General features: G+C 39.0%; 1 protein-coding gene across 3 annotated transcripts in view; it reads left to right on the top strand.

Moving 5' to 3' along the window:
- The window catches only part of cdh19 (cadherin 19, type 2), a 253,887-nt gene extending 228,297 nt beyond the window's left edge, over positions 1 to 25,590 (top strand). For all 3 annotated transcript variants that reach the window (XM_088072143.1, XM_088072144.1, XM_042510330.2), the window contains 11 exons: positions 4,012 to 4,388; positions 4,526 to 4,820; positions 6,894 to 7,013; positions 9,380 to 9,547; positions 10,590 to 10,780; positions 13,989 to 14,242; positions 18,668 to 18,804; positions 19,694 to 19,815; positions 20,149 to 20,266; positions 21,349 to 21,600; positions 24,900 to 25,590. In XM_088072143.1, the coding sequence (XP_087928269.1) occupies positions 4,143 to 4,388; positions 4,526 to 4,820; positions 6,894 to 7,013; positions 9,380 to 9,547; positions 10,590 to 10,780; positions 13,989 to 14,242; positions 18,668 to 18,804; positions 19,694 to 19,815; positions 20,149 to 20,266; positions 21,349 to 21,600; positions 24,900 to 25,408 (2,412 nt within the window). In that variant the 5' untranslated portion in view covers positions 4,012 to 4,142 and the 3' untranslated portion in view covers positions 25,409 to 25,590. The remainder of the gene's footprint in view (positions 1 to 4,011; positions 4,389 to 4,525; positions 4,821 to 6,893; positions 7,014 to 9,379; positions 9,548 to 10,589; positions 10,781 to 13,988; positions 14,243 to 18,667; positions 18,805 to 19,693; positions 19,816 to 20,148; positions 20,267 to 21,348; positions 21,601 to 24,899) is intronic.
- Positions 25,591 to 26,643: the final 1,053 nt, after the last annotated feature.

The following is a 26,643-nucleotide window of genomic DNA, read 5'->3' on the forward strand; positions in this document are numbered from 1 at the left end:
TATTAGAGGTAATGAATGGCTGTCAACCACAGGGCACTCTGCATGTTCGGCATGTCATGTAGAAATGAGAATTTCTTTTGAAAGGAGAAAATTGACCATAGAGTTTAATGGTGTTTCAAGATATTTTTGGTCTCTCTTGACTTTTCTCTGAACAAATACATCTGTAAATGGATGGAATACATTATTAAAGGAAAATATAGATTTATGTAATTCTTTGAAAATCAGTGGCAGGGTCACAATTATTATCAAGTATTATTAAGACAGCTGTCACACATGGACATATGTTTTACTTGCTCCCTAACACCTTTGCTATTTACAGACCTGGAGCTGGGAGAGGTTTTTTTTTTTTTGGCATACCCATTATTTTCCCAGAATTTCGTCACATATTCCTGGAAAAGACCATCTTGTTAAATTGGCACCTAAACAGCTGTTGACCTGTGCACTATTTCAGCCACATCAGTAAAGGCTGATACCCCTGGGAAGGATTTTTAAGCAGACTCCTTGGCATGTTGCTGAGAGTAACATCATTGAGGGGCTGTTGTCTAGCTTTTTGGCTCAAGGCGTTCAGTTCGGGCGCATGCTTGGCAGCCCTATGAAAGGCCATAACGGCTCACGATTCACTGGCTACTAATTGGGCTGTCACTCCACAATGCTCTAAGATATGAATACGCGCCCGTAAAGACATACATAAGGACAAACACATACTCTCATTCATGGCCTGTATCGAAATTGAATTTCAGATATGAAAGTCTGCATCAGTAATTGATTTTACCAGCTCATTACAAATGGGTCTTGACAGCTAATTTACTTTTACAAGATTAAACATGAACATTATGAGCTGTTAAAGCATTAATACTGCAACTGCTCTAACCGCTGAAACAACGTCCTGCAGTATATTCTATATTCTAAATTTCCACCGGGGCCACCCATGCTAAAAATGCATGCACTTGTGTTCTTGTGCAGCACTTTGGATTAAAGTGTCCACATAGTGGGACTCTATATGTTATGTGGTGATATTACAGTGTCAAAAAACTCTATTAAAATGGTTTAGAATTATGGCTGTTGTGACTTGTAGCCCTTAATAACATCTGATCCCGCTGAGTGCTGATGTATGGCTTGCTGCTTGACTGGAGAGCAGTAAAGTCAGGTTCAGGGGTTCATATCTAGACAATAATTTGTGCGGCTTTTCAAAGCAAACAACTTTGAGACAGAAGTATAACATGATAGAAAAGAAAGTGAAAGAACATCCCTTTTTTCCCAAGACAAACACCTACGCTGCGGAGGCAAAAAAAAAAAAAACAACAACTAATTCAACTAATTTCACAGGAGAAACTGCTAATTTACCAAGAGAAAAGAGGAGGTTGACAGCAGTGGTCAACCTTTGTAACATAAGATGACAAAGCTGTGATATTTTGGTCCCTTTGACAGTGACATGCTGACAGGGAATGGTTATTGTTCTTAACAGAAAGAACATGAAAAATACATCTGTACATACACTGTCAAATCTGACAGGTTGATTGTACTTAAAAAAAACTAGTTGCCTTGAAAAATTTAAATAAATATAACTATCCGTCTTAATGTATGTTTACTTTATATCTAATTGTTAAATTATTTTAAAATGTAGCTATATTTACTTAATATTGTGAAAATGAACTTTAAAATGACACGTTTAATTAAATCAATCTTTCTAAGTTTTAGCAACTTCAGTAACCATGTTTACTGTGCTATATATTTGTGAAAAAAACAGTTAAATCATATTTGTAGTTTCTTCAACATGTTAACAAAACAGATTTTCTAACTGATGAAGTGAAGTGATGATCTAGTCAGACTAAGTTGGTTTACTAAAGTTGCTAACCATTTAAAGTAATTTCACCTTAATTTTGAGTGAACTTAACAATTCTATATGAAATGAACATAAATTATATAGACTTCACTTTTTCAAGGCAATCAGTTTTTAATATTATTTTAAGTAAGATCAACTTGTCAGATTTTGCACTGTATGCAGGGAACTGATGAATCTGTAGAAGTTAAACTCGGTTAACTTTGGAGGGGTTGTCAGAGCAAGATATTGCATTTGTGTTGCCCTGACTAATTTGCTGTCTTGTCTGACTTTCATTGTCCTCACACTCTTGACCCTGATGCACATTATAATTGGCGCATCGATTCGACTCATAGTTTGTCAGAGGCATGTGTGTCTCTGTTTTCTATGTCTGGGGAGACATTGATCTAATTAGAAGTCTTCATTAGTCAGCTGCAGAGTGCAGTGTCATGCTTAAGGAATGATGTTTAGGCCCTGCTCCCCCCCTCGTGAAACACAATACAGGGCCTTGTCTGAATTCAAAACAGAGGGCTGTTTTCAGACGCTTGTGCAAGACTGCAGGATGCAAGACAAAAAAAAAAAAAGAAAGAAAAAGAGGAGGGCATGGACAAAGGGTTTTTCTTTCACTTGTAAAATGCAATTATGGCTCTGCCTTTCTTGCTTAAATTTGTTATAAATCTGAGTTGTTGCAGTGCATTGGATTTGACATAACTCATCGAGCTCATATACAACAGTGGTTCCCATCAAACCCCCACAGCCCTGCCAGCTGACCTCAAGTACCCCTCTCTCTACATCACCCATCATACTGGATTGAATTTAAGCTGGGTTTTATTCAACACTATTAATTATATAAAAGGGGATGTTACCGTACAATAATGTTTTCAAATGATTTAAGTGTCAGTCTTTAGGAAGCCTGGTAAAGTTCGTATTTCCAGTATTTGTAGTTGCTGGAGCCGCAAACATTTACGTATAATGACTGAGAACCTACACAGACATTTACATATTATGTTTGCTGTTAACTCTTGAAGCATTTATCAGTTAAATTTAGCCAATATTAACTATTTAAACCATTCATCTATCAGTTTATCTAGCTAAACATCAAGCTACTCACCCATTACTTTCAGTGAACAATAATTATTTCAACCATATATCTATTTTTATTTAAATTTCAACCATTTATCATTTATCTAGCTAATGCAATCCATTACGTTTAGCTTATGTTATCCTTTTTGACCATTTTTACATTACAATCAGCTAACTTTAAATATTTTACCCATTGACCCAGTGGTTTATCTGGCTAATGTTGACTCATTTGCCATTATGCTGAGCTAAAATTAACAATTTTAACCATTTATCCAGTCATGTATCTATAGCTTGCGTTAAACCATTTACCCATTGTGTTCAGCTGATGCTAACTACAATGCTTACTTCAGCATTGAAGATTGGTCACATGCTGGCTGGGCATTATAACACTTACAAATTTATGAACACCTACCAGTTATAGGCTAGTTCATCATAAAATAAGTGTGAGGACTAACAAATATTTGCCAAAGTGTAATGTTGTTATGTGTTTGAAATCAACCATTTAACCAACTTTCTACTGTGACCATTTATTCTTTACTTATAGCTACATTTTACCATTTATACAATACTTTTCTGTAACATTTATTCCTTTAGCTAACAATTTTAATCATTTAACCCTAACACTTTTACTGCACTCCTGCTTGGTAGTTTACAGGCATCTCAATTGTAGTATTCACCTGAACAGCTAACCTCAGATTTTTTTATTAATCAAATTATAATGTCTATTTTATCCAATTAGTTGAAGTTCTCTACAATCTTAACAAATACTACCATGCAACTTCAGAAATACCCAATGTACCAGCACAACTGGTTGATAATCATTCATATGAGAGACAGTTATTTTTTTATTTAGAGCGTAAGCCATTCAAGTTAGATTTGCTTTTGATATACAAAGAATCCACTTCCAATATAAGATGGATACACACAGCTTTTGAGTAAAAAAATGCAGAATAATTAACTTATGTATTTACAGCTTTTTAAAATCAAGCAGTTGATCTTTGGATTTTACAGATCAGTTCTACAGATTTCATTTTCCCTTATTGTGCAATCGGCACTGCAGGAATCCTTTTCACTGCAGCCATTAATTAAACTGTTAACTTTTATTTCAGGGACATGAACATGCATACAAACCACATCATAACGAGATGGGATGCTGTATTACCGGGATCATGAACTGTGCTTTTGAAAGAAGAAATGGTAACACTGGACCAGTGAAACCTCCATCTTCCGTCCACTAACCATGAGAAGTGCAGAGGAAATGCACGGGTGGACAGTAAAAATGAGCATGCCGAGTGTTTTGGCCATGGTTACGGTCTTTTCTATGATTCCTGGCGGGGTGCTGAGCGATATGAGAGGTACTCAGGGTCTGGAAGCCCAACAATTGGCCCAAGGGTCCACTCATCTGCACCGTCGCCTGAAGAGAGGCTGGATCTGGAAACAGCTGTTTGTCCAGGAGGAAGATCCCACTCCTCGTGTTATTGGCCAGGTACTGCTTTCAGATTGAATGTCCTCCATGTCCTTGATACACTACTTCCTTTTGAAAATGCATCTGCTCTGGTTACCTCTGAAAAAAACTGTTTTAAACAACTCAAGCTTTCATGTGCCCTTCTTCTTTTTTTGTAGATCAAATCTGACTATGACCGAGGCGAGTTTTCCATCAAATACATATTATCAGGAGAAGGCGCCGGAGATTTGTTTGAGATAGACGAATATTCAGGTGAGATCCGGACACTGAAGAAGCTGGACCGAGAGGAAAAGGCCTTCTATGTGCTTCAAGCCCAGGCTATCAACAGGAGGTCCAATGAACCTGAGGAGCCCCAGTCCGAGTTCATCATCACAGTGCAGGACATCAATGACAATGTCCCGCAGTTCCAGAACGAACCGTATGTGTCCAGCATCCCTGAGATGTGTCCAATTGGTAAGAAAGAAAGTAGGAAAAAGTTAAAACAGGAAGAGTTTAAAGGGCAGGCAGGCAGGATGAAATTTAAAGGGTCCAGTCACCTAAAATCCAAAAAACAGTTTCCACGCAGGTAGTTTGGTTTTATCTGCACAGGTTTTCAGATATGTGTCTCCACCTCAGTGCAATGGAGGGGGATCAGATTACATTTGTGCTGTTCATGACAAGGAAAGCTAACATTTAAAAATTCAACACCAACATCTGTCTCCAAAATCTGTGACCCTGTTACTCAGGGTAATCCACAGACTTCACTGACTGTTAACAGTTTTCATTGGAACTGCGTCGTATTGTATAAGTCTTCATATAAACAGTTTATGGTGAGGTCAGTGGATTACCCAAAAATTACTGATTTTGATGAGATGTTGCTGTTGATTTGTCAAGACAGCGTCATTATCTCAGAGTGAACATTCTTGACCCCCTTACTTTTCAGCTAACGTGAGGCCTATCGTCAGGTCAAAATTGAAAAATGTACTTCTTTGGTTTATGACAAGAAGAAAAAATAAATCCTAAAATTATTTTTTAGTGCTAATAAATGAGTGTAAGTACACTAACACACTATAACGACACTCTATACTAGAGGTTTGGCAACCTACGACTCCCTTTAGCCCCTGTTAGCTCTCTGTAGCTTTGACAGAAAAAAATTCGATTAAATGAATAATGTTTATTTTTTTTAAAACATTTTAATTTTCATTTATCATTGTTGTTGGCCTAAAGTGGCTCATATATTCTCTAATAATGTGCTGTAAGATGATGTTTATTTGTAGGCCAACCTCAAAGTTAATATTGCCCCACTTCCCTCAGTACTGCAAAAAATAAGCTCTGTCACCATAGTGGCAAAACATTTTATTGAATGCTCTTTGAGGCCGATTAGTAATGCTGATAGGCTGATTTCACCTTCATAATTAGGCTCAAATTTGCTTTGCAGTTTCAGATACATTTTTTGGCTCTTTTGATAGTAAAAGTTGCAGACCTCTGCCATTAACCGTCTAAACGTCAGCAAGATAAAGCGCTAATTCAACAATTTGGCAAATTAAACCAGACGATTAAAATCAGGCTCATGTTGTTATGGTTAACGTGTAGCTGAAACCAATAGACCTTTCAGTGTCTGGTTTTGGTAAGATTTAGAAATGAATTAATCAAGATTCAAGTGTGTCACTTTATTGTTCATACAAACAACAGATTTATCATGAAAAGTAAAACATTTTTTATTGAACTGATAAAAAGTTGTTACTGGCTTTATTATTTCTAAGGATATACTTTTAAAATGAATTCTCTTAACTCAAATCTTGACTGAAGACAATGAACGAAAGGTTATATGAAAGTCTGTCATCTGTCCCCATTCAGGAAGTTAAAAATATTGGATTCTGAATCGTAGCTCGGATGCCTTTATGGATAAAGTTCTTAAATAATGTTATTATAACCACTGCCCTTTCATACCACAAACATTACCATTTCAATTTTTATGTAATCTGCTTTTGCAGCGTAATATCTCACTCGTAATAAATCATAATGCGTTTGACTCGGAAAGAGAAAGAGAGGGGAAGGTTGGAGTGTGGGCGACTGGAAATAAGAAATGCTGCCTGTAAGGAAAAAGCAGAGGGGAAGAAAGAATGAGATAGACAAGAAGAATGAAGCAGAGGATATGGTCAGTGGAGAAAAGGGTAGTAAGTGTGAAAGATAGAGAGGTGAAACTGAATGAGAGTGCGATGGGGAGAAAACAAGCAGCAGGTGGATGGTGAGAGAGATGTCGCTATAGGGCTAGAGAGGTTGTCACACACACCTGCACAGCCTTAGCGAGTTGTGAAAGGCCAATGCTGCTCCCCCGCCGCCTCCTCCACAACCCTCGCCCCCTTTGTCAACATCCCTCCTCTAACCCTACCTCAACCTCACCCCCCTCCCTCCTTCCATTTCCACTGCTCCCCCTGAGCCAGACAGACAGACCCTGCGGGACTGTGGCATAATCACTTTATTTCCCTGTCGACTGGAACTGCTGCCTGAGCTAACTCCGGCTGTGTGATCCGCTCCCCCCCACAGGGACCACAGTGGCCCAGGTGACAGCCACAGATGCTGACGATCCCATGTTCGGAAACAACGCCAAGCTCATCTACTCCATCCTGCAGGGGGAGCCCTACTTCTCTGTGGAGCCAAAGACAGGTACAGTTAGATCAGGGACATGCCGCTTTTTGCAAAATGACAGGGGGCCAGGGGCCAGTCGCAGCAGCCCCATAAATGTTTCTAGGATTTTAGGACATTTGTAGGATTTAAGGACTTTTCTGGGATTTCAGAAAATATCTAGGATTTTAGGACTTTTCTCAGATTTTAGGAACATTACTGATATTTAGGAAATGTCTTGGATTTAAGGATGTTTCCAGGATTTCAGGGTTGTCTGAATTTTAGGGCGTTTCTAGGATTTTTGGACATTTCTAGGGTTTCAGGACATTCCTAGGATTTTATGACAAATTTTTGGACTTCAGAATGTTGCTAGGATTTTAGATCGTCTCTAGGATCTTAGATGTTTCTAGTATTTTGGAACATTTCCTGGATTTTATGACATTTTTGTGACTTAGAGACATTCCGAGGATTTTAGGAGTTTTAGTAATTAAGACATTTCTAAGATTTTAGGGACACTTCTGAGATTTTAGGAGTTTTAGGACATTTTTAGGATTTTAGGACATTAGGGGCTTAGATAGGACCTCTGCTGGGGGATGCAGCAGATCCTCCACTGGCACTATTTTTATTTTCATAAAAAAGCTCTCTTATTTTTGCACACTTATGCACACTAAGGGTACAAAAACAATTCTCAGTGTGAATCACTTTATTTTTATTGTGAATTAGAAAATGTTTGGCGGGCCACCTGGCACCCTGTTGGGGGCCAGATTTAGCCCATGGGACATAAGTTGAGTATCAGTGCGTTAGAGGCTTTGAAGCCTGAAGAGCGCACAAACCTCTCCACAGTTTGGGTTATTAGGGAAAAGCAGTAGAGATTTAGCTGTGCAGAAATAATATTTAACTTTCTAACAAGTGGGTTTACAAAACACAGCAGGGCAGAGATGTTTCCAATATCACACTGTTAAGACTGAAGAGTGTTTTGTTTTTGGCTCTCTCCCTCTGGTCCTAGTCACTTTTGACAAGTCATACAATACTTATCACTTTGAAAATTGTATAAATTCCCCTGGCAACTTTCTATCTCAAAACAACTATTCACAGATATAGCGACTTTTTTCGGACCATTGGGAAAAATGTGAGTCTTTACACCCCTGACAGGAAATTGGTTCAACCGATGCCGAAGCATGTACATTTACACTTTTTTATTTGTGTGATACAGAGGTCAGCTGCAGTGCCTCCCACACACATTGTTGACCTGAACTGTGAGGAGTTGGGGGAGGGCAGTATTGACGCAAAAATGTTTAAATGCAAATTGATGCAGTGTGTAAAAGGGCAAATCAGACTCTTTTGGGGAACCAGCTGGTAGTTTCTATTGAGGAGTGGGCAGCAGTTGATAAAAGTTGTAGCTTTGCTCAAGGCTTCAGTTAACCTGTAATGATATGGCTGGAGATATTTTAGATTTTCCTCACTGTCAACACAGCCAATGAAAAGACCAACAACAGCAACAAATTGATCCAACAGGCAAGTATTGTCTGTTTCCAAAGTCTCATATTTCTTATTCCACTTTGTCACAGAGCTCCATTGTTGTCAAAAACCCATAAAAAAACTCACCAATGAGCCACACTGTTGCACCACAGTCACATGTTCCTCTATGCACATACAAATGTTGGCTGGGATGTCTCGTATATGAGTTTAATAACTGTGCATTTTCAGCATGTACAGGCTAGGGGATGGACTGCCCCCCCCCCCCCAAAAACTGTGACTGGACACCAATTGTATCTGTATATTTGCAATCTCTCTTGCAATCATTTTTATCATCATCATTTATATCATCATTCATAAATGGAATTAAGAGTAACTGACATGAAAGCATTGTAAGACAGCCAAAATTTGAATTTGAATTTGGTCTTTAATGGGAAAAAAATAAAGAAAAACACCTGCCAAATCCTTGAAAATTAAATAGCTATTTTTTGGCACTGTTGCCTGACCAGGTGGCTAAGTCAGATGTGTTCCCAGTGCCGTAGTTGAATGACTAGATATTGCTAATAGTGAATGGCTGCACAAAAGCTGAAGTCAAGTAAACAAGTGCAAATGAATAAGTGGTGGAAATGATGACTTCTAATCCAAAAATAGCTTTTAAATTTGCCAGGTCAATTCAAGATTCAAGTTCTGTTTAACATTGCAGCCAGCCTCCACTTTGGCCAGACAGAGGAAGCATTAGTCATCTTAAAGCCCTCTTGATATTTCTATGTATTGATAAAATATGCATACTTTACATTAATTGCGCTGCAGTTTGACTGCGAGTGCTCTGGAAGGCTACTTGTAAACAAACATTGAAAACCACCCACAGACCACTTGACACCGTCTTATTGAAGCTCGTGTATACCTCCTCCCTGTGTCTCCTCCACCTGCAGGGATCATCGTAACATCCTGGCCAAACATGGACCGTGAGGCCAGAGAGCAGTTCCTGGTGGTGGTGCAGGTGAAGGATATGCTGGGCCTCAGCGGCGGTTACTCTTCCTCCACCACCGTCACCGTCAGCCTGACTGATGTGAACGACAATGGGCCCACATTCCAGCACCGTGAGTCACTTATATGAGTCACAGTGATGCAAACACCAGGCCATACACACACTGCAGGAATCAATGAAGGAGCACAAAGCGTTGCAGACTCCGAGGACATGTTTAATATTACACCTAAGAGGCATTTATTTGATCACACTTCTCCCGTTCGGGTGGGTGGTTCGTGCTGCCGGCGGCACTGCATTCGGCTGTACGCATCTTGTTATTCAGCCGGCAGCCAAAATTAAAAGGAGACAGTCAAAGAATGAGATGGAGAGAGCGAACGAGACAGGAAAGGAGATGGGGATGTTCATCTGCGCGTGCACGCATACATGCGTCACCCACTGGACGAATTTAATCATTCACACATGAAAGGACATTTGTCATGACCTTTAGAAACAAACCTAGCCCTTCTCAGCGATAAACCTCGCTAAATGAATGCCCTGGGAAGAAATCAATTCTGTAGAAATGAGAGAGCAAGGATGATACCTTTAACTATTAATGTCACATTCACATTCATTGCCGGTGCTACTGTATCCAAAGGATTCCATGTTGAGTCAGAAGGCCTTATAAATATTGTATGACCGCACTTCACTTTGAACTGTGCCCTCTGTTTTGTAACATAATTGGTAATTATTATCAGCAGGGATTTTTTTTTTCCAGGAGCAGCAGCTGGTTGCTGTTGAGTTCCTCCCAGTTGTGGCAGCCATCCAAATAGAGTCACTCAAAGACACAATCACATTTTCTCATCTTCTTATTAGAGTTAGGCCGGGATTATGTGCGGTTGCCACAACTTATCTGTGACTCACACAAATTGACCCTCCACCACAATGTTCTCCCCTCTTATCACTTTAGCAGCCTCTCTTGACTAGCTATTAACTACATTTCAGTGGGCGGCATTTTAGTGAAGAAACTTTTTTATTTGCTGTTTTTTGCTTAACGTGAGTTATCATTACGGCGCCGCAAAAGTGCCAACTTGGTATCACCCAGAATCTGTAATTCCTTTTGATATCCTGTTCCAATGTCAAGATTAAAGATTTTTAAAACATACTTGTTTCTACAGACCTCTACACCTTTGCTGTCCCTGAAAATGCAGCCGTGGGCACTACAGTGGGCCGGATCATGGCGCATGATGGAGACACTGGCATCAATGCCAGGATGAGCTACAGTCTGGAGGACGACTTGGAGGAAAGCTCCACTTTTCTCATCAAAACAGACCCGATGACGCAGGAGGGTGTAGTTGTGCTAACCAAGGTGAGTACCCAAGGGCAAATTTGCGAATGACTGACCCACCCTCCTCTCACTTAGTGGCTGGTACTCATTGCTGTCGATGGTTGGATGGGTTAGGTTTAGGCAAGAGGAGTGGGATTATTCAGGGTAAGGGCAAAAATTTTAAGTTAAGCAAATCAGAGGCCATGCGTTTGCTATGCTAGGATTTGCAATTTTGTCTCCCGTGATCATGAAATTCCTGGAAAGTTATGCAATTAGAAAAGGAAATGGTTTGGAATTATTTGATGTTTTTTTAAAAGTTGACAATACACATAATTTTGGCCATTGTTTAAAATCCGTTCGTAAAAACCCATTCATGTCCAATGTTATTAAGACTATGGTATAACAAATGGTGTAAAATGTCGGTACCTGAGAACACATCTGGGTGGAGGTGCTGCGTGAGCGCCCTGAACCAGCCCTAATATGAACGCATGGAAAAATTTAAAATAAGACATGCACATCAACACACTGAGATAGAGATCCACACACTGGGAAGCTCCCATTAAATGATTTTATTCTGCAAAACAAGCGATGTTTCGTACCAGTGTGCTCCTCCTCAGACTTGCCAAATATAATATCAGCGTACGTTCATTCGGAGTGCTGTTGTTGTATATACCGCTCAGTTATTCATTGCACCACTTTTTTCGGAGAACAGAGCATATGCTGGGCACAGACAGAGCAACAGAACGTCAGGCGCAGTGAAAGTGAAACTTAACCATTCATTGTGGTCTAAAAGTTTGCATTCTCTTGCAGCAGCTGCTCCTCTCATGCATCGATCTGATCAAATCTGAATGGATCGACAGATCAATTATCCACTGCTGCATGCACTCAGCTGTGTTCATGGACCTGCAACACTTCAGGGGACACAAAAGGATATAAGGCGACACACAAGCATTTAAAAGAACAAAGTACTGATACCCATTGGCATATGCAGGTAGTTGGTGGCAGGAATGTCTGACAAGTGCATAAAGTTAGCAGGCGTTTTGCATATTCACAAATGCCTGGAAGGCATGTATTTAATAATATATGGCTTTCAATCGACAAATTAATGTCTCAAGAGAGAAACAGGCCCAAGCCACGCTGTATTTATACACTGCACCAAAATATTATAAGTTGGCAACATGGGAGAAGCAGCTCTGGTTTGCCACCTTAAAGCAAAAAAGCACCAAGACAACCAACAGATTGCCAGCATCAGTGCATATTTCACTGTTACCTGTCTGAGCATAGCACACAGGATAAAGAGCTTCACTAACTGCACCCTGCAGTTGCTATATAGGCCTTTGTATTTCAAACTACATGCATAAAGTCATGGAAATGGTATGAAATATTATGGAAAAGTAAGGTTTTGAAAATTCATGGGTTCAACTGTGTGGGAACCTCATATAGTTATATTTTAATGTGATGTTTCAATGGCACTAGTGTAACAAGATATTGCAGTGTGGGAGGGCACAGAGGCCATTAGGTTCTGAAACATTATTTTTGCAAAAACTCCTTTTTTAATCTCCGGCGTTTAGGATTTAATTAACATTACAGACACCAACGAGCTTAAAATTTAAAAGATCATTACACCTGATAGAGGGCAAGGCAACATATCCTGGCACCATGAGCAGACACAGACAGCTGGTAGACACAGCGGCAGCAGCATCAAAGCCTACCAGACACAACAGTGTAATAGCCTGGCACAGGGACACAACAATCACACAGTCTCACACCTGGCAGCTGCAGCAAGAGCGACTCCTTTCCAGGTCACAAACATATAGGAGCAAAAATCTGGGCCCGTATGCACAATAAACTACACTAGGCTAAAAGATAAAAACAAAGAATTTTCAGATAGAGGCAGGGTAGCTGATTCTGCCTGTTTCCAGTTTCCCAAGAGGCATGCAGCCCCACTCACCCCACACAACAAACTGTAAAGAGTTCTTTTCTCCATCAGCAGCAGTTTGAGGAGTCCCAGGGTGGATAATTGATCTGTCGATCCAGTCAGAGCTGATCAGATCAGCTGCTGCAGAGGCGAGTGAAAGTAAACTTTTCGACCCCGAAGAATTAACAGTTAAGTTTCACTTACACTGCGCCTAGCTTTCCACTGCTCTGTCTGTGCCCAGAGTGTGCTCTGTGCTCCGAGAGTGTGGAGAAATGAATAACTAAACAGTTTATACAGTATATTACAATGGCACTCCTAAAATATAAAACTCATGCATGGCAGCAGATGTTTTGGTCATGGTGGGCTGCCACAAATTAATGAATGTGTGGGAAACCCTGTAATTTGTTTTTTTTTTTCTGTCTTACAGCTAATATTTTTAATTATCTCTTGTGCATAGACTAATGCCGGTAGAGTAAACATTTTAAGTACCACAGCAATTCTGTTTTACAGAAGCATAGAACTGCCAGAAAAAAGATCAGTATGAAGTAATTACAGATTCTTGTTATAACAAGATTTTTGTTTTTGCATTTATAAAATATACTTTAATGATTTTTCTTTTTTCACATTAATGCAAGATAATGTAATATTATAATACGATATTTTGATGTCATAACAGTAAACTTTTCTTTCGTTATTTAAATAGCCTTTTCATGCTGCCATGGTTGGTACAAATGGATGCCTTACCACTACCTTTGTGCTACCTTAAAAAATAAGCCCCCCACAGCCCTTTAAAAACTGTTCAGCCTGCCTTCAATTATGTTCACTGGGGGAGGGCCAGCAATATATTAGTTAATCAAATATTGAATGATGCTGAATGATTCATTACTCTTAGTTTCCTCTTATATTTGTCCTTCATACTGTATGTTTTCCCACACACAGTAGGCTTCTTTATTACACAGGAGATTTCAATTTAGATGCCGTGATAATGAAATAAACACATTATTGACTTTGTCTCTGAATCATTTTGGGAACGCAGTAATAGTTTGCATGCTGTTTTCTTATTACTGGCAACATGATGTTTATCAAAAACGCAGCATTATTTAAGTACGTGCTCACAGCTGGTAGCTTATTGACATTGACTAAACAATTTTAACATCTAGTCTGAGTTTAGTCCTGCTCCCACAAGAATAATCATCCATCTTAAGTACAAGTTGGCAAGTATATTTGAAAAGTTGTTACTCTTTGAGGTTGCTTAATGATGATGAAGAAGGCTGCTTGTAATGGCCACTGTGTTTGATATAAGCTCTTAAAAGGTATTTCTTTCCTTCACAGCCTTTGGACTATGAAACTAAAAGACGTTTTGTCATGGCCGCAGAGGCAGTCAATGATCACGTGGACACTCGTTTCCTGACTCTGGATGAGTTCAGCGACAGGACGACGCTCAAGATTGTTGTGGAGGACGTGGACGAGCCGCCTGTCTTCCTCTCTGCGGTGTACGAGTGGAAAGTCCCTGAAAATGCAGCTGTGGGAACCGTGGTTGGCAGCGTTAGTGCCAGAGACACTGACATAGTCAACAATCCCATCAGGTACAGTAATGTGAACAGTATAAACCAGGAAGAATGGCATCTGCCACCCAACTGCAAGTATGATAATGACGAGGTAGATACCCAAGCTGGCGGGGGCGGAACGTCCCCAGACAGCTTCCTCCACGGGGTGAAAAATCATTCCATTTCAAATAGTGTTACTGGCTCGGTGCATCCATTTTTACCCTTGATCTCTGGATACCCTGTACATGGTCATATTTATCTCATATTACTTTAGTAGGAAATGAGCCCTGCTGAATAAATCATGACGATTTTTTTTTTTTATACCTCACAGGCTTTTCTATCTATTGCCGTGGTATTATCACAAAGCGACGTGGCTAGGACGTGCGAATGTAATAAAGCACCATACGAGGTGGCATATGGAATTGAGATTTGCAGTCATTTGCAAGTGAGGCACGTTGCAGAGGAGACAGCAGCAGTACTGGTGCCTGTAGTCCATCTCAGCAGAGCTTAAGAGTGGCAGGTGCTGCATATCATCCTCAGCCTAGCGTCTATTACTGTCCCTTTAGAGACAGTGTCTCATTGATTAATAAATTCAGCCTGGCATTTTAGGGGTTTCCACAGTTCTACTAAATATGATTAAGTTTGCTTTGGTCAAATTGGCTTATTTTCCGTGTTGTTATCTGCAAAGTGGCTCACAGAAATGAGTCATTACTCAGTGTGTTTTCAGTCCAGGTTACCCCTAATTCACCATAGTGTTATAATCACTATGGTGGTATTAAGGAGTGTTTAATGTGTAGTAGTATGAAAGACTTGTGCAGTAACAAGCAGTATTTCCTTTGTAAGCAAAAGGAAATTGTAAAGAAAAAAGGAAAGGACATGACGTCGGTGACAGTGTTTGAATTTTGTATTGGAGCCAGACTTTGTGCCACTTCTGTTGAAGTTAATGGAGCGATGACTGCAAATCACGCTATAACCCAGAGATAGTCCACTTGCTTTGCTTTAGGGCCACTGTTGTAAAATGACAGGAACCCAGGGGCCAGTTGTAGCAGCCCCTTATATGTTTCTAAGATTTTAGAACATTTCTAGGATTTAAGGACATTTCTAGGATTATGGGAAATTTCTGGGATTTTAGGACATTAGGGGCTTAACTAGGACCTCTGTCAGAGGGTGCGGGGGATGCTCTACTGGCACTTTTTTTGATAAACAAGCTCTATTTTGATGTTTTATTCACTCTGGCACCGTATGTATGATACAAGTCCAAAACCAATTCTCAGTGTGAATCACTTTATTTTAAGTGTGAATTACAGAGTGGGGGGGTGGAGGGGCTGTAAAAGACAAACACAGGGAGCTGTGATGGCAAATGTTACAGCCCCTAGTAGTTAGTAGTTGTTACGACTTTTGTGTTTTCTATCTAATAACATTGAATGTACAGGCCAATTAATAATATTTAATAATAATAACAATAATAAAGAACAATACACAGGGAAAATTGTTAAAAAAAAGAAATACAGCACAAGAGAAATTATGAATCAGTGGTTGAGAAACAATCAAAACAGCGCAATGCAAGACTTCGGTACCATATATAAATGAAACAATCTATAGAGATTAAAGAGATTATAAGAATGCCTTTTGATAAAAAGAAGTTTTTAAAAGTGATTTAAACCAGCCCAGTGCTGCAGTCAATCAATTAAAAAATTGTGGTCGAATGTATCAAATGCTGCAGTTAAATCAAGCAGTGCAAGGACAGAGCATGTACCAGGATCAGCTGCTCTCAAAAGATCATTTGCAACTCGAATGAGCACCGTCTCACTACTATGATGCTGTCTAAAACCAGACTGATATTTTTCTTGGATGCTTCGTTTCAGCATTTCAGGGAGCTGTATGGAGTCTTTTCAAGGAGGTTTGATATGAACGGCAATTTGGAAATCGGTCTGTAGTTACTGCATTCCGTTTGATCAAGGCCAGATTTTTTAATGAGCGGTTGCACACATGCAGTTTTCAAATATTCAGGGATACAGCCAGAGGATAACGAACTATTGACAATTGAAAGCAACCAGGGAGCAGTCACATCCATTACCTCACAGAGAATTTAGGGGGTAAAATATCTACAGGGCTTGAGTAGTGTTTGAGCTGCGCCGTAGTGGTCGTGAGGTCATTCAGAGAGAATAGTATAAAATTAGATAAAATAGCAGGATTATGGCTGGGTACATCTATAAAAGACTCTGGAGCTATAATTTTTGATTGTGTTTCGCTGATGTTATCATTAAAAAAGGTTAAAAATGTAAGACATTCTTCACTAGATCACTAACACTGATTAAAATGCACAGGATTGAAAAGACGGTGAACAGTATTAAAAAGAGCTCTGGGATTGTGCTTATTTGTGGGAATTAAGGCTTAAAAATAGTTGCCTCTTGCATTTCTAATCTGTTCATTTAGAGAGGTCATCAAGTCTTTTATTTCTTGATAATGTATCTGGAGTCCTGTCTTCTTCCACCTCCGTTACACTCTTCTACATTTTCTTTTTTGAGTGCGAATGTCATTGTCTATCCAAACTTGGCTATTTTTTCATTTTTGTCTAAAAAGGTGCAACAGAGTCTAAAGTGGATGTACAGAGGAGACTGAAGGCATTCATGAGGTTTTCCGTGTCTGGAAAATCTAGAGCAGAATAACTGCAGAATAATTTGGCAGAATAACAGGTTGTGAATTTTGATGCAGTGTTCCCATTAAAAGTGCGTGAATGTATAATATGAGCGTTTTCTACCATGCAGCTGTAAAACATGCTATCAAATGAAATACATAAGTGATCCAATATGTACAGGTAAACGAAATCTATGTGGCCAATACTTAAACTGTATGCAACAATCAAGTCCAGAGCATGTCCACGGTTATGTGTAGGTCCAGAAACATGTTTCTGCAACCCAAAAGAGTTTACAATATTTAGGAATTCTGTGGCAAATGGATCAGAAAGGTCATCAATGTGAATGTTAAAGTCACCAGCTAAAATAATTCTATCTATCTGTCAAAGGACAATCAATGACAAGAAATCAGAAAAGTCTGTTAGAAAGTCTGTTGAAAATTTAGGAGGACGATAGACAATCACACGTGGTGGGGGGTCACACTTCATTATAAAAACAAGTACCTCAAAACTAAAAACATCTGACACCTTAATGGGGTTGCATTTAAACCGTTTGTGAAACACAGCGGCTAAACCTCCAGCACGGCCACTTAATCTGGTCTGACTAATGCGATCAGAAGATTCTCAGCCCTTACAGTCATTCCCAGACTGCAGCCGTGTTTCTACTAAGAGCATAAAATCAATCTGGTTAGAAATTATGAAATCATTCAAAATAAAGGTCTTTGCAGAGACAGCTCTAGTTGTGAAAAGACAAAGCTTAATTGAGGTAGATTTAGGTACAGAAATAACTGTAGGGAGCAGTGTGACACTTAATAAATTCAGATCTGGTAGGCCATTACACAAAACGATCTTTTGCTAATCCTTTATGGTGTATTAAAAATGTCAACAGTGGGTCTCAGCCCATTAAATGATGTAGTATTATTAAAGGTGGAACTACAGCGATAGGGACAAGGACCTGGGGGACATTAATTTCCGACGGACCTATCAACAATCACGTGCGGTCAGCGTGAACCACCAGGTGTGGTGGCGCGAGCATGTTGTATGCCATAGAGCAGGTTTGCTGCCAGCATCCACATGCCAAATGTGTTGAGATGCAGCCTGAAAAGATGCCGCGTGTCCCAAAAAAACATTTAAAGTGTCTTTGAAGCCGCGGGAGGTGCAGATAAAAGGAGAGCAGCGGAAACAGGTCGGACCTGCCTCCTTTGGTCACGCATCATGTAGCTTGAACCCAACAGGAAAATTAACATGCATATTTAGATAAAAAACAATAGTAAGCATGATTTGTGTTTTCAGTTCAGCTTGCTGGATATTATATTTGTTTGTTTGTGTTTTAGCTTATTTTCACATTGAAACGGCAGACGTTAACTTTGTTGAGACACAAAGATGTGCATTTTGTCACGGCAGCTGCACCACCTGTAACACTGTGTAGACAGACTATTATTCAATTCCAAAGAAAAAAAACTGAACAAAGTTTCTCTGTGTTTACAAAAACAGCAAGACAGAGATTTGTTGTTTTTAAATTATATTTCCTCACTGAAGATAAATAGAAAATGGTCCGTGGTAAGGTTTGAAATAATATTGAATTATAAAAAACAAAACTGGAAAAAGACAAAAAAACTTGTGCCCATGCTGTTTGTGTGAGATGCTTTGTTCTCTGTGTTGTTGTCTCTGTGTCACACAGGCTTGCTGGATATCTGTCAACAGTTTTTTTTTTGTTTTTTTTAAATGAGCAGTTTGCCTAATTAATCTCTCTGTGGTATTACAATGTTTTGTTTGTCCAGGCAACAACCTTGCCTGCTAAATGTGTGTCTCTGTAATTTTTCTTCCAGATACTCAATTGACAAAAGGAGCGATAACACAAAAGCTTTCAAAATAGACCCAAACAATGGAACTATAACTGTCGCCAGAGCTTTGGACCGAGAGACTACAAACTGGCACAATGTGACTGTTGACGCCAAGGAAACAAGTAAGGAGAATTTCATATCTTTTGCAATAGCATCTTGTTGATGTTGCCAATTTATTGCACATTGATCGAGACTCAGACACCAGATACATATTGACAGCAAAGTGTTAGGACAAATATTTTTACAGAGCAGTGATTCATAAGTGCCAAAGGGACGGTTTGGGAAATAAAAACTACGATTAATTAAAATAAAAATAATTAATCAGCTGTACCACCTCAACTGTTGTAATTGAATGTGAATGCAAAATATTTACCAAGTTAGCAAAGAGGTCTGAAGAGTTTGCTCAAAGAAAAAGTAATGGATAAATTTAAATAAATAGATCACTGATGAAAAAAAACTACACAAATAATTACATAAATGGATCTTTGAAATAGTAAGCTAAAAGTAATGGGGGAAAAATGCTAAAGTTATGGCAAATAGTACTTTATGATACATGGGACGTCCAGATCAGCCACTTCAAGTGGTGGAAGCACAAATGTAAACTTGACAGATAAACCTAAACAATGCTAGTTCAGTCATATCAAAACATTACTGTATGTGAAAAGTGTCTAATTTGGTAAAATTGCTGAATAACATCCACTTTATAATGAATAAATCATGACAGGTGATGGGAAACTTGAAGAGGTTGGGAACCACTAGTCCAGAGTAATGCAGACCCTCGAGTTTTAAGAGACAGAGTTATGTTTTTGCTGTTTTAAATTTTTCTTGGTTTGGAGAAAGCAGTAAAAAGGCGATGCCCATTCTTTTTTTTTGTTTTTTTGCTCCACAGTCGTGTTTCAAGAAGAAGAAACATTTATCAGTCTTAAGTATTATTTTGACAGAGCTTTTACAAAGCATTTATGATACATGCACCCAGTGGACTCCAGAAAATGTCTATCTTCACTACTGCAGCGCAGAACCATTTATCCTCCTCTGTGGTGGTGTTCATCAAAGTGCTGGACATAAACGACAACGTGCCAAGGCTTGCAAGAGATTACCAGCCATATATCTGTGAGGGAACACAGGCGGGAGAAGTATGTATATTATGATGCACTGATGTTCATGATTTATAAGCAGGCTGGCAATGAGATTTTCCGTGAAGTGGACAGTAAAAGTTCTCATTTTGCAGCATATTGTATAACATAAATGTACTACTGTTTAAACATTAAATGATTCACAAGGAGCCATTAGACTATCGTACAGCACTATGCCATAGTACTTGCCTTACATTGTGATGAGATTCTGAATGTCTTTCTGAGAAGGAAATACAAAGCTGCATGTAATTACATAGCGTACAAGGAAATCTGCTGAATGAATGTGACAATGGCATATATGTTTTCTGAGAAATGTGTCTTTGTGTCTCTCAGCTCATTCAGCTGCTCAGTGCTGTTGATCCAGACGAGCCCGTGGAGGGACACCACTTCTACTTCTCTATGGTCCCCGAAAAGCACATTAATCCAAACTTCACTATCAGAGACAATCAAGGTTATATTCAATAAGCAGTGGTGGAAGAAGTATTCAGACGCTTTACTTTAGTAAAAGCAGCGATAACCACAGTGTAGAAATATTATAGAAATAAGTTAAATAAGACCTGCATTTGAGTTTGTACATAAGTAAAAGTGCAAAAGTTCTGGCATCAAATGCACTTTTCTGCACTGTTGCTGTGAGACTGTCAACATGAACTGAGTTTATATTACAACACTTCTTGCACCAGGAAATTTCATCCTGAAAATTAGTGACAATTTCTGTTTGGGGCCTTAAAGCTTTGGGGCAAAAGTGAATACATGAAACCAGATGAAGCCGTACTTAAAGTCCCATTTGGTGGTTGGAATAATGATGGTGAGCTGTGGCTAAACTACAACCTGTATGAGCAGCAGAGTAACTGCGTGACAAAGGCACAATGAAGGCATATTTTTATGATTACAAGAATTTGAATTTAAATGAACACTATACGCCCTCAAGTGTTTTGCCACATTTTGGAATGAAATCCTTCAGTAGGTTGTCGTTTTTGTGGCTGACAGCCTCTCAAGTAAGTAAATTGAAAGAGTGTTTGCCTTGTAGTCAGTGGGCGGTCAACCCTTTCTCAAAGTTTATAATGAAAATGGGCAGCAAAACTCAAACAAACAGCTTTGTTTAAGTACGCAGCGGAGGAATGTTTGAATGTGTTGAATAGGTTAGGATGAAATATATGCCAGTGCAGCGTGTGGGTGGTTAGCCACGCAACACAGCCGTCCATTCAGCAACCAGGAAATGAATAACGAATTACCCATTTAATAAAACACATTCCTGAATGCCACAAGGTATATTGGACTCCCAAAAAGTTCTTGTAGGCACCTCGATGAAGTCTAATGCGTGAATCTGAAACAGATTTTCCATATTTGCTTTTGTACACACTGTAAATTAGATTTGACAAGGTGCTCGGGCCTCTCAGAGAACTTGGATTGTATTTTAAATCACATTACGTGTGTCAGTTGAATTACCCCAAAATATCAGCACTCACAGTGGAAGTGTGTTGTTTTTTTTAAAGAAAATTGAAAAGTGCATCTCTCCTCGCTTCATTTTTTTAGACAATACAGCCGGCATCGTGGCACGCAGGAGTACCTTCACCCGCAAGGATCGAACCCAATACCTCCTGCCCGTTGTGGTGACGGACAGCGGCTCCCCAGCTCTCTCCAGCACCAGCACGCTGACCATCAGCGTGTGCAGCTGCCAGCCGGCCGGTCATTGTCCAACAGGAGGGGTGGAGGCCCTCGCCCTGTCCATGGGGGTCAGCCTGCAGACCTTGTTAGCGCTTCTGGTCTGCCTGGTCACACTCACAGGTAAAAAAGCGCCTTCTTGTATTCTCATCCCGTTTCAGTCCAGAATATCAAACTATGATGTATAAAGAAATACACTGGCTTTTTTTGGAGTTTGTTCTCTCTTGGGAGCCATCTGGCATCAAACTCATGTCTGCCTGTCTAAAACATAAGAAAATAACAAGCAATTAAGGCTGGAGATTAGTTTATTTCAATGAAAGATGTCTAAATATGGAGCTCCAAAACTGACAAAATGTAAAAAAAAAATCAAGTCAAAAATAAAACTGAATACATCAATAAATCATGTTTTTTAAATGAATAATGAAAAACATGGTGTTAAAAGAAATATAAAGCTTTATAGTTTTCCTTTAAAGGGACAGCTCCAAAATGGAAAATGCATATTTTTCTCTTTACCTGTTAGAGAGTGTTGGAAATATCTGCCAGAGATATCTGCCTTCTCTCCAGTATCATGGAACTAGATGGCATTCAGCTCGTGGAGCTCAAGGTGCCAAAAAAATACATTTCTTTTTCCAGAAATCATGATCTGGTTACTCAAGATAATCCACAGATCTTGTGAGCAGTTTCACGTGGGAACTATTTTCTTTCTGATCTACACCTTTCAACTGTATCACCTTGAAACAATGACACGCATCTACTCATGTGTGAGAGGCTCGTGCTTGAGACAGCTGAGGATGTAAACGTTAGAGACTTACCTCCAATATACAACCGCAAGTGGTGTTTTTAAAGGCAGAAATTATGACCCATATTTGGATTCTTTGTTATAGTTTTTAATGAGTGAAAAAGAGGGGAGGTGGGCGGGTCAAACAAGCACTGGACTTTTATGCAGGAGACCGGTGTTTGTGTCCCATACGCTATGAAAGATAAATGCAGGGGTATTTTAGCAACGAAATTTAGTATGTTGATGTGTGTCAGGTGACGCATGAGATACATTACATTACCATATTTACAACATGATTATTTTTTTTCTAAATCTAACTTAGGACTGTGTTGCCTTTACGCAAGCATGAAATTTTGGTGCAGCTGCAACCATTTCATAACATTATCAATGAGTGCAACCGTTAACATTCATACAAGGTATTTTTTCGTCTAATGGTAGGTGTGTTAATTGAGGAGACGCTCCTGTGGGTCATATTCAGAGGTATGAACATACAATATATTATGTTGTATGGGTTTGAGTTTGAGTACGTCATGACTTCTGGAAAAAGAAATTGCTGTTGAGTTTTTAAAATGTATTTATGTGGCGCACCAAGTTCCATTATATCAGATATCTCCGACATTCTGCAGCTCACAGCAAAAGACTCTAGACTGATAAACAGCACTACAGTCAAAATATGTGTTTTTGATTTTGGTGTGAACTGTCCCTTTATTTTCCATCAGTTGATTTTTTTTTCCCTCACCATCTACCTAAAAGTTATTTTTTTTATAATGTTGAAAAAGGCTTACATTTTATCAGCAATTATGTTCTTTCAAAGAGATCCGTCTTTGTATAATTTTGCATAGCTGAAGCCTCCAGACACTTAAGACCTCTGAATGTCGAGAGCAATTCATGAAAGAAACACAGCAGGCTGATTATATACAAGCCAATAAAACGTACACTAGAGAAAAAGAATTACAAAGTGTTAAGAGAAAATCATTCAGAGATGCTGTTCCTGGAGTTTGCCATCTTCACAACCAGACAATAAAAAAGCTACCGCAGGATTAACAAAGATCTCGTTCTGTCAATTTTTTTGGCAAGAGTGTCTTTAAACCTCAGTGAGATTGACAAGACAGATGTCAGACAAGATTACTCTTTTTGAGAGGCACGTTGCAAATGTTTTGTTTGCACAAAAAGAGCACGAGAGAGCTGATTATTTTTGCACTGTGGCTCCCCAAAGGGTTTCTCTAACCATGTAGACTGAGATTTTCAGGAGAGAGAAAAATGTTGCCAAGTTACACAATGCCATCTATGATAATTTAACTCTTTTATACCTGGACCAACATCAATTTTCTTCATGCATTCAGATGCCTTTCACAAACTATTAAAACCTTTGCAACCTGAGCAATTTGATTTGATTTGTCTTAACAAAAACATGGGGGAATATGCAATGATGTTACTGGCAAGAAATTTCCCAAAAAATTCAATAAATTAGTAAAAAGTAATGTGAAAATGACCTGAAAAAAGTCCTTGAAAAATTATAAAAATTCTGTAGCATAATTCTAAAATGCAATTATGATAATACGATATAAATTTTTCCCCTAGCTTTCTCCATTTTTTCTTAGACATTTTTTCTCTATATTTTTGAAGATACTTTTCAAAATATACTGATTTCTTTCAGTTTGTGGAACATTTCTTACCAGGCTGCCTATTGTCTTTTTTTTCTATGATTTTAAATGCAATCACACCAGTTTACTCAGGTTCAAAAGTTTACTTGTGAAAGCCATGTGAAAATATAGTTATTTTGATTTCATATATTTTAAATTATGTTGCAGAAAAAAACATGTAGACATGCATATTTTTTTAAAATTTTAAACATTTCTTGGTTCTTTTTTTTCCTCATTTCTTGTTTTTTAAGGCCATGTCCCAGAAGTCAGTCTAGTCGTTCATTACACATCATATGAAACAATAACACTCCCACTGATATTTTGTTGTTAAAAAAACAATCTTTTTCAGCGGATCTGTTGAGCTAGAGCAGCTCCACCTCGCATCATTTTGGCAAGTATATCAACGTGTGTAAAACAGCAGGATTCTTCATTAACAAATTTGCACTTTCATTTGAATCTCTTTTTTAAAACTCACCAGCGTGCCTTTAACACACACTTTTAAAATGCTGAAAGCTTGCAGAGCAATGATGTCAGGTAATGAGCATATTGGTTGCAATACATCAGTAGCAATGCCACCCTGGGACACTGATGGGTTTGCATAGTGAAGAGCTTTATTATGACCTCGGCTGCTTTGTGTCCTCCCTGTGCCCATCACATGAAAGATTAATGACAAGACCTGCTATGCTAACATTCTGTCGGATGAGCACAAAACCCGCTGAAAACGTGGCAGAATAAAATAAACACTCTTTTGGCATTCTGTGCCGCATGGAGCAAATAAAAGAAGTCTTCCTTTATGTGTGAGCTGAAATTAAAAAAGATAAGTTATCACCTAATTTGAACTCATTTTGCATCTACAAAAAAAAAGCAAAAAACCCAAATTTGGGTGCTATTATTTTTAGTTTTATTCTGTGCTCCATCAGGCACCCCAGATGCTCTTTTCCCCACTTAGCTCATGCCCTGGTGTTTAGCGGTAATGATCTCCTGTTGTGTTTTGTCTGCAGTGCTGTCAGTTCTAATGCTGATGCTGAGGAGGCACAGGCGGAAGCAGCAGGAGGGACTGGAGGTGGAGGTGAAGGAGCTGGAGCTGCCTGAGACGGTGTCGCAGAAGGTGCTGTATTACGGAGAGTCTGGGGGTGGAGGAGCGGGTCTGGACTTCTGCCAGCCTGCTGTCCCGCTGCGCCACCACCCCAGGAGGAGGGAGAGGAAGCTGCGGAGGGAGGACGTAAGGGCCAGTATAAGGATGTCCCTCAGGGAGTCCCACCTCATCGGGCCGGACGACGAGGTCTTCAGGCAGTTTATCCTGGACAGGCTGGCAGAGGCGGATGAGGATCCTTACGTTCCTCCGTTCGACTGCCTGAGAACCTATGCATACGAGGGGTCGGGATCTCCCACAGGGTCCCTGAGTTCGCTGGACTCATTTAATTTAGAGCAACCCGTTTGTAATCCCAGACCCAATATGGTTAGACTCACGCCTTGGTATGGGGGAGGAGAGGAAGACACCACTTTCTGAGGGGCTCTCCTGCGTAACCCTTTGAAACCTGAGCAAAGTGGCTTGATTTCTTTAAAAAAAAAAAAAAAACAGAAAAAAGGCAATGAGCAACCTTAACAGGAAACTACTCCACAATTAGGAAAGAAATCAGTAAAAATTTACCTGAAATTAGCAAAAAAGAAAAGTAAAAGAACAAAAAACAGGGAATATATATATATATATATATATATATATATATATATATATATATATATATATATATATATATATATACATATTTTTTCTGTAACCTAATATGAAATATATAGAATCATAATAATTATAAATATAGTTTTCTTGATATTTTATCCTAGGTATTTGACAGTTTTTAATGATTCTTTTTAAACAAATGTCGTTTTCTTGTCACCTTTTAATAATTTTTTTTGCAATTTGTGAATTTTTTCATTTTTGATTGTCTTTTTTTCCATGTTTTTTAAAAGAAATCAAACCAAAGTGCTTATGTTCCAAAGGTATAGATTCATGTGAGAGATGTCTGAACGCAGCACAAAAAACAAAAATTGTCGGCCCAGGTTTTAAAAGGTTAATGGTTCCTTTAATGTATAGAGGATGAACCAGTTCAGTGCATTTCCAGTGAGCAGTCATCATGAAACGAAGACTAGAAAACAAACATTTCACGTCAAAAGTTGCATTTAAAGGAATGGTTCAACTTTGAGGATACATGTTTATTCTTTTCCTTGCCCAAGTTTAATGCAGATGATTGACACTACTCTCATATCAGAGTAAAATATAAATCTACAGCAGCCTCGTAGCACAGCTCACCCTCAGCTTAGCATCAAAACTGGAAATGAAACAGTTTGCCTGACTCTTAATTTGGGGGCGTCAGAGGTGCTGGTAGTCTGACTTTTTTTTCAGCTTTCTTCTATACAAGATGTTTCCATTGTTTTTTGCTGAGCTAATTGGCTGCTGGCTGTAGCTGTGTATTTATTGTGCAGACTAGTTTCAGTATCCTGTTTATACAACCAAATTGGGAGAAAAAAAATTGGCATTGCAAACCATGAATACACTGTTTTCACATTACTATTTGACAGATACGTTAAAACTTTATTTTCTTAACAACCCTGTGGTTAACATTTAGCTGGTTAAGGGACAAAGAAACACTCAGTTATGGTTCAGAACATCATATTTGGGCCAGTAAGGGCGCACAATCACTGCTGGAAATGTAGTAATATCTTCAGAAAACAGTCACTTTTTTCGTG

The sequence above is a fragment of the Plectropomus leopardus genome, chromosome 21 (genome assembly GCF_026936395.1).
Source record: "Plectropomus leopardus strain MGB_pleo_1.0 chromosome 21, ASM2693639v1, whole genome shotgun sequence".
In the NCBI taxonomy this organism is placed as follows: domain Eukaryota; kingdom Metazoa; phylum Chordata; class Actinopteri; order Perciformes; family Serranidae; genus Plectropomus; species Plectropomus leopardus.